General features: G+C 40.9%; 1 protein-coding gene across 4 annotated transcripts in view; it reads right to left on the bottom strand.

The window, feature by feature from the left end:
• Positions 1–1,208: 1,208 nt before the first annotated feature.
• Positions 1,209–7,500, bottom strand: part of LOC137971332 (tetratricopeptide repeat protein 28-like) — a 20,748-nt gene continuing 14,456 nt past the window's right edge. For all 4 annotated transcript variants that reach the window (XM_068818161.1, XM_068818158.1, XM_068818159.1 and 1 more), the window contains 2 exons: positions 3,529–7,030; positions 1,209–3,033 (listed from right to left, as the gene is read on the bottom strand). In XM_068818161.1, coding sequence (XP_068674262.1) covers positions 3,014–3,033; positions 3,529–6,982 — 3,474 coding nt within the window. In that variant the 5' untranslated portion in view covers positions 6,983–7,030 and the 3' untranslated portion in view covers positions 1,209–3,013. The remainder of the gene's footprint in view (positions 3,034–3,528; positions 7,031–7,500) is intronic.

The raw sequence follows: 7,500 nt of genomic DNA, 5'->3' as shown, positions 1-7,500 counted from the left end.
GTCCCGTATTCCTAATAGCACACGTTCGATATGTCAATATTCACTCATGGTTAGCTACGAGGCTTTACCGTTAAATTCCAAGATTGTTTTGTTTAGAACTCCTCCTTGAGACTTGTGAGACAAAGAAAACAGAACCGAGCCGTGAAATTTGACCATAAGGCCTTGCAGCCACGCCTTAGTATTGATATATTGAACTCGGCCTATTCGCTGCTTCTTCACTCTACTCCGAAAGGATTTGCTCCTGGTATTTCCCTGGTATAATAACGTTTGATTTACAGTTTCCACAAAGTAGTAGAACTCGGCCATATAAACTTGACAGACTTAACTATTAGAGGGTAATGTGAAGTGCTTGTTTTCCACCCATATAGACCATGTGAGCATTAGCCCTACTAATGGAATTGGGTCCACACAATGACAGAGAACAACTCTGATCAGGATCAGGAATTGAACTTACGACTTTCGGGTTAGATCACCGCTGCTCTACCGACTGAGCTACAAGGTCAGACGGGAGCAGGTCGTGGGAATTAAAGATGCCAATGTCACCCCCCGGTCAGAGTTTTTCTCTGTCCTCGTATGGGCCTTTTACACAGGAAATCCACTCAATGTTGAGGTATTCCACGTGTATTTCTACATTGTCCAGTCCTCTGGCGCATTTCTATAGGACGAAGAGTAGGAGGAGGAGCAGTCGTCACTCAGATGGCTAGTGCGCGGCTTTCGATGACTTCAACGTCTGTTTCTACTTTCCTCTGATCGGTGTAGCTATAGCTTTAAATATCCGTAAAACGGAGCACTGACAGTTGGTTGAAATGTTGCTTTTGAAGTGAAGCAATGTGAAATCATCGCAGGCTTTAAAGTATATTTCACTGAGGAATTTTTTTTTGCTCAAAAGAAATTAATGTTTTAGTTCTCTGAACATGATAAACAAATTAACGAAAGGGCAATTCTTTTTTTTTTAAAAAAATTTGGCATACCGATGAAGATCAGTAACTTTCGAGCACCTTTTTCAAAAGTCGAGCATTATTTAAGCACTTCTTTGCCATTTTTGAAGCACCATTTTCCAGTTTGCCAGCCCAATCGGGATAGACCTATCGTCAAATCATTTTTGGGCAAACTTCACAAGGCCAAAAAACTAGGAAACACAAGTCACCTTATAGCCTAATTTTTGATGATGGAAAGCTTAACTACCATAGATTTGTGCTATAAAAAAAAATCACTTTAAATAAGACCTATTAGAAGAGAAATAACGATTTTTCCAAAAGTGTTGAAAATCGCGATTTTTGGCCAAATGGCAAAAACAAACAAACGATGAAATGTGATGTACCACAGGGTAGTTCCCTTGGTCCACTTTTATTCTTACTTGATATAAACAACATTTCTACTGCTCTGATAAACTGAATTTTTTTGCTGACGACACTAATGTCTTTGTTTCATCACCTATTTGAGATCTTGAAATACTAAATAACAGAGAGCTGGCTAAAATTAAAGAATGGCACGATCTAAACAAGCTCTCTATACATGTTAAGAAAACTAATTACATGATTGTTAAATTCCCTAACAAGAAATCAGGAAACATAAATGTTAAATTACCAAATAAAGATGAAAACAGTGAAATACGGACATGTAAAAACTAGCGATAAAAAGCTAAACTTCCGATGTTTCGGCGACCTCATGACGCCATTATCAAGGAGTTGGAAATGAACATGCGCGTACATAACGGCCAACACTACTTTCCATCCCTAAAACTGACATTGGACATTTCGTAACAATTACACGACACATGCTATGTTAATATTGACAAGCTTACCGCTCTAAAAACAATGAAAACAAGCAGAATGACAGCTTTAGTTCAACAAGAAATAGCGTTTCTAAGCTATGCTGCACTGATCTACAGTATTTAGGAGGTGGGTGCCCATCCTGCCCTCAGTTTTAACATGGAGAAAGGATAGAATGCTTCCCTTTTAATACCTTTGTCAACTCAAGAGTTACTGACCAACGTTTGCAATGGTGCGAAGTGGTATGAAATGACGTGACTCGGGTAGTCATACCATTTTTAAAATTCAAAAAATTTCCACAAGCATATGCATGGGCAAAGTCCCACCTTCCCAGGAGTTTAAAATATACACAATTAATTAAGAGAGCAGGCAACTTTTACCCCACACACCCTTTTACCTTCTAGTCCATTTCATTGAATTATTTTGCATCGGTCCAGTCCCTCTGTGACAAAATATCACAAAATCAACATGTACAACTTTAAAGTAAAGAACTTTCCATTTGTTTGGTTCCAGGCCCTAGCAAGAGTCCATCACCTAAGAGTTAGATTTACCCATATTGTCCTAGTCCTCATCAACGTCAGAAAAGTGTCTGTTTTTGAACCACGTTTTGTGGGAAAATAAACAATAAACAAATTGGCTAACTCAATGTTGTGCCCGATTCAAACCCTTTAGGAATAAAGCGTTTTGTTCCAGGAATTTCCGTCTCATTTAAATGTGAACGCTACATTAAAATTTTTGTAATTTTCAAACATTTATACTTTCCTAGGTTGTTTTTTAGCTCCTGAAACAATTAATTTGCTTATTTAGCTTTGGCCAACCTTACAGAAACACAGAAAATACACATTCCCCGAGACTGTCACTTAATGATATTGTAAATGGAAAGTTGGTATAGCAAGCTTAAGAGTATACATGTCACCTGAGGAACAAACTGCAAAAGCTTGGAGTTATTTTCAAGGGCCAAAATAACAAGACGGCTAGATCTTCAGTTATGGAAACAAACCCCTGATTTCTATCAAGTGATTAACTAATCCTGGAACAGATGCTTACAAAACAAGGCACAAATGTAAGGACTTGAACAGTATCTTAATACTACTGAAATCTCATGGTACTTTAACTATAATTGGCATGATATCTTGTGTCTGACAGCTACTGAGGTATCAATGATTGAATTGTTTTCAATAACTCATATAATCGAAGAAAGGAAAATAACATATCGACGTATCGCAGTCCAAGTAAGTTTTTCACGTTTTGGACATCGTTTCTGAAAAAGAAAAACAAGGAAGAAAGAAACAAGTAGTGGATTAAATGCAAATAACGAATTTCGTTCTGATTGACAAGTAAATAATATAACAATTATCTTAATTCATTCATTTAACTGTTTGTGCTAGAGTTAATAGCAACAATTCCTATTCACTGTTACTTTGACATGTAGACTTGAAGACCTCAATAACTCACTTCACTTGACATAAGCAATCGACAATCACCGATCAGTTTCACAGTCACTCCATCATAACACGGGCTTAAACAGCTAGCTATCTGCAGGAAGCTGAAGTAGCTGACTCGGTGAATGCAGACAATATTTAATTTAGGTATTAGCCAAAGCAGTTCCAGTAAAAATATCCACTCTGGCAACCGATTTTAAAGCCATTTCTTTGTGAAGAACGTACCTGCTCTTTTCGACAACTAACTTCCTGGTTAAAAACATGTACAATGTACAGCGATTCAGTCATTAAAGTTATATTTAAATAGCACTTACCATTCTTTTCGTGTTCGAGCTGCCCAAACTCAAAGGTGACATCATCGCCGATTAGCACAAATGGCGCCCAGTATTTTATGGCCGAATAACTCTTTGTCTCCTGAAGAGATTTCATAGCATGGTGAAGAGCTGTACTTGCACTTTTTCTATCTGCCAAGTGTTGGTAAAAACTCTTCATGAACAAGAAGGTCGCCTCATCGTCGATTGCCCAGAGTGACACCAGTACAAACCGGGCACCAGCACACAGGAAAGCCCTGGCTATTCCCACAATACCCTCAGATTTTACCTCTCCCTGGCCACTATGACAGCAACTAAGCACAACCAGTCTTGCCTGAAGGTGAACTGCTTGAACATCGCTCAATGATAACATGTAATCTTCCTCTTCGGGGATCTTGGATGTGCGTTCGGGATTTGGGGCCAAAGCAATTTCTCCAGATCCGTCATCCCCATGTGCAGCAATGTGGATTAAGGCAACTGACTTCATTCTTCTCAGCACCTCAGCTTTGGTTGCATTTTTTCCTGTAAGAGGCACGGTCTGCAGAAGTTCTCCAATTATATCCACCTCTTTTTTCGCACACGGCAGCTGTCCATACATGGGTTCACCAGTGCCGTAAGTGACTTCGCTCAAGCACGGATCGCCCACAAGCAGCGCTTCATTCTTACTTTGGAAGTTATCAGGTGCCATAGTGATCAATTTTAAAGCAGTCAGCGAGGGAATTACACGGATCCTGACAGAGTCACTCATTGCAGAAAAAGGAGCCAGGCAAAAGTGTCCATCAGGAACAAACACTAAGTCATCGCCCTGGATCAAGTCCGCTATAGGACTGATTAAGACATCGTACAAGGGCTGCAAAGAGTGCACAGAGAAGCTCAAAGACTGAAAAGTTTCTTCAACACTTTCCCTACTACTCGAGAAGTCGCTGCCTTGTCTTTCAAGTGAACGATTCTCGCATCGCAAAACAACCCCTGCATTGATCTGTTGTAACATACTTTTCATCAGAGACTTGGCAGTTCCATTTTCGATTTTCTTTTGTCTAAAATTTATCCTGATATCATCTCTTAGCAACCAGAAGCTGATCGTGTTCCCTTCAAGTGCTGTGAAAACAGTTTGTGAAGGTAGATCTTTCATAACCAAAGAGATAGTTACCTTCATCATAGGTTTCTCATCAACGCTGTATTGCATCTTTAAAATGTCTGCCAAAGCCTGTGCTCGTCCTTGCTCAGCAGCATACAAAGCTTCATCAACCTCTCCATTCTTCAAGAGTGCTGTCCACAGAGCGGTGTACGCAAACTCCTTTGTGTCACGAAAGCTTATTTTCCATGCATCCTCTGACTGAAGAAGACGCCTAACTTCATCAAAATAATAAACGCTTAGACGACCGTAATTAAGAGCTTTGCTCAAGGAGCCAAAACATTTATGAACATGACCAATATGATAACATGCGATTGCCAGCTCCATTGAGTCCTCTGTTTCCTGGCAAATACTAAGATGTTGATGGTGGTACTCTATGGCTTGCTTGAAATTACCAAGACTTTGATAAGCGTTGCCGAGATTGCAATAAGCTCTTCCTTCTCCGGCCCTGTCCCCTACCTCTTTTGCAATACTAAGACTTTGATGGTGGTACTCTATGGCTTGCTTGAAATTACCAAGACTTTGATAAGCGTTGCCGAGATTTCCATAGGCCACTCCTTCTCTGGCCCTGTCCCCTACCTCTTTTGCAATACTAAGATGTTGATGGTGGTACTCTATGGCTTGCTTGAAATTACCAAGACTTTGATAAGCGTTGCCGAGATTGCAATAAGCTCTTCCTTCTCCGGCCCTGTCCCCTACCTCTTTTGCAATACTAAGATCTTGATGGTGGTACTCTATGGCTTGCTTGAAATTACCAAGACTTTGATAAGCGTTGCCGAGATTTCCATAGGCCGCTCCTTCTCCGGCCCTGTCCCCTACCTCTTTTGCAATACTAAGACGTTGATGGTGGTACTCTATGGCTTGCTTGAAATTACCAAGACTGTCATAAGCGTTGCCGAGATTTCCATAGGCCGCTCCTTCTCCGGCCCTGTCCCCTACCTCTTTTGCAATACTAAGATCTTGATGGTGGTACTCTATGGCTTGCTTGAAATTACCAAGACTTTGATAGGCGTTGCCGAGACTGCCATAAGCTCTTCCTTCTCCGGCCCTGTTCCCTACCTCTTTTGCAATAGTAAGACGTTGATGGTGGTACTCTATGGCTTGCTTGAAATTACCAAGCCTGCGATAAGCGTTGCCGAGATTGCCATAGGCTGCTCCTTCTCTGGCCCTGTCCCCTACCTCTTTTGCAATACTAAGACTTTGATGGTGGTACTCTATGGCTTGCTTGAAATTACCAAGACTTTGATAAGCAATCCCGAGATTGCCATAGGCTGCTCCTTCTCCGGCCCTGTCCCCTACCTCTTTTGCAATGCTAAGACTTTGATGGTGGTACTCTATGGCTTGCTTGAAATTACCAAGACTTTGATAAGCAATTCCGAGATTGCCATAGGCTGCTCCTTCTCCGGTCCTGGCCCCTACCTCTTTTGCAATGCTAAGATGTTGATGGTTGTACTCTATGGCTTGCTTGAAATTACCAAGACTGCAATAAGCGTTGCCGAGATTTCCATAGGCCACTCCTTCTCTGGCCCTGTCCCCTACCTCTTTTGCAATACTAAGATGTTGATGGTGGTACTCTATGGCTTGCTTGAAATTACCAAGACTTTGATAAGCGTTGCCGAGATTGCAATAAGCTCTTCCTTCTCCGGCCCTGTCCCCTACCTCTTTTGCAATACTAAGATCTTGATGGTGGTACTCTATGGCTTGCTTGAAATTACCAAGACTTTGATAAGCGTTGCCGAGATTTCCATAGGCCGCTCCTTCTCCGGCCCTGTCCCCTACCTCTTTTGCAATACTAAGACGTTGATGGTGGTACTCTATGGCTTGCTTGAAATTACCAAGACTTTGATAAGCGTTGCCGAGATTTCCATAGGCCGCTCCTTCTCCGGCCCTGTCCCCTACCTCTTTTGCAATACTAAGATCTTGATGGTGGTACTCTATGGCTTGCTTGAGATTACCAAGACTTCGATAAGCGTTTCCAAGATTGCAATAAGCTTTTCCTTCTCCGGTCCTGTCCCCTACCTCTTTTGCAATACTAAGACTTTGATGGTGGTACTCTATGGCTTGCTTGAAATTACCAAGACTGTCATAAGCGTTGCCGAGATTGCCATAGGCTGCTCCTTCTCCGGCCCTGAAACCCACTTCCTTAAAAATATCTAATGCTTCTGTGTAATTTGTTATGGCCTGATTAAAGTCAGCTTTGCCCTGATAGTATCTACCAAGTTTGAAATAAGCCAAACCCTTGCCTTGTCTGTCTCCCTCCTTTCTTGCAACACTAAGCTCTTGCATATGCCGCTCCAAAACGTCCAACTTTCTATCCACCATTGTTGATAATCAAAACCAGGAAGTTTTTCTCAGAAATCTGGGGTGCACCTAGAAGATAAATGAACGAAAAGACAATAGGTTTAATGCTCTGAGTACAGGATGCTAAACCGGCACAGCAAGGTTAATTGAACAGTGAAGGAATAACTATCTTAAGCTAGTATTTTGAAAGAAATATGCCTTTCTTCATCAGGGTTTCCCAAGGAATGATTTCGGCTAATGGAGACAGTTGTTACAGAATAAATACTTGAGCATTTAACAGACTAAGAGCGTTTTATACAATAATAATCACCGAACATTAAAAATAGAAATTGTATTATGTAAATGAGGGAAAAACAGCCTGTAGAAAAGCGATGGCATCCCATTTCATCTTTCTTATCGAAAGCTAATAAAAAGTTCCTAACAGGAGGGGATGCCATTAAGAATGTAATATTCAATTTTCTGAAATTGACGTCAAACTCATAATTTTTTATTTCATGTCTAAATCTATCCAATGTCGGAATTGCTTGTTTTTTCGTCAC

This window comes from Montipora foliosa, chromosome 9 (assembly GCF_036669935.1).
Source record: "Montipora foliosa isolate CH-2021 chromosome 9, ASM3666993v2, whole genome shotgun sequence".
Taxonomy (NCBI): Eukaryota; Metazoa; Cnidaria; class Anthozoa; order Scleractinia; family Acroporidae; genus Montipora; species Montipora foliosa.
This window is presented reverse-complemented; position numbering and strand designations above follow the sequence as displayed.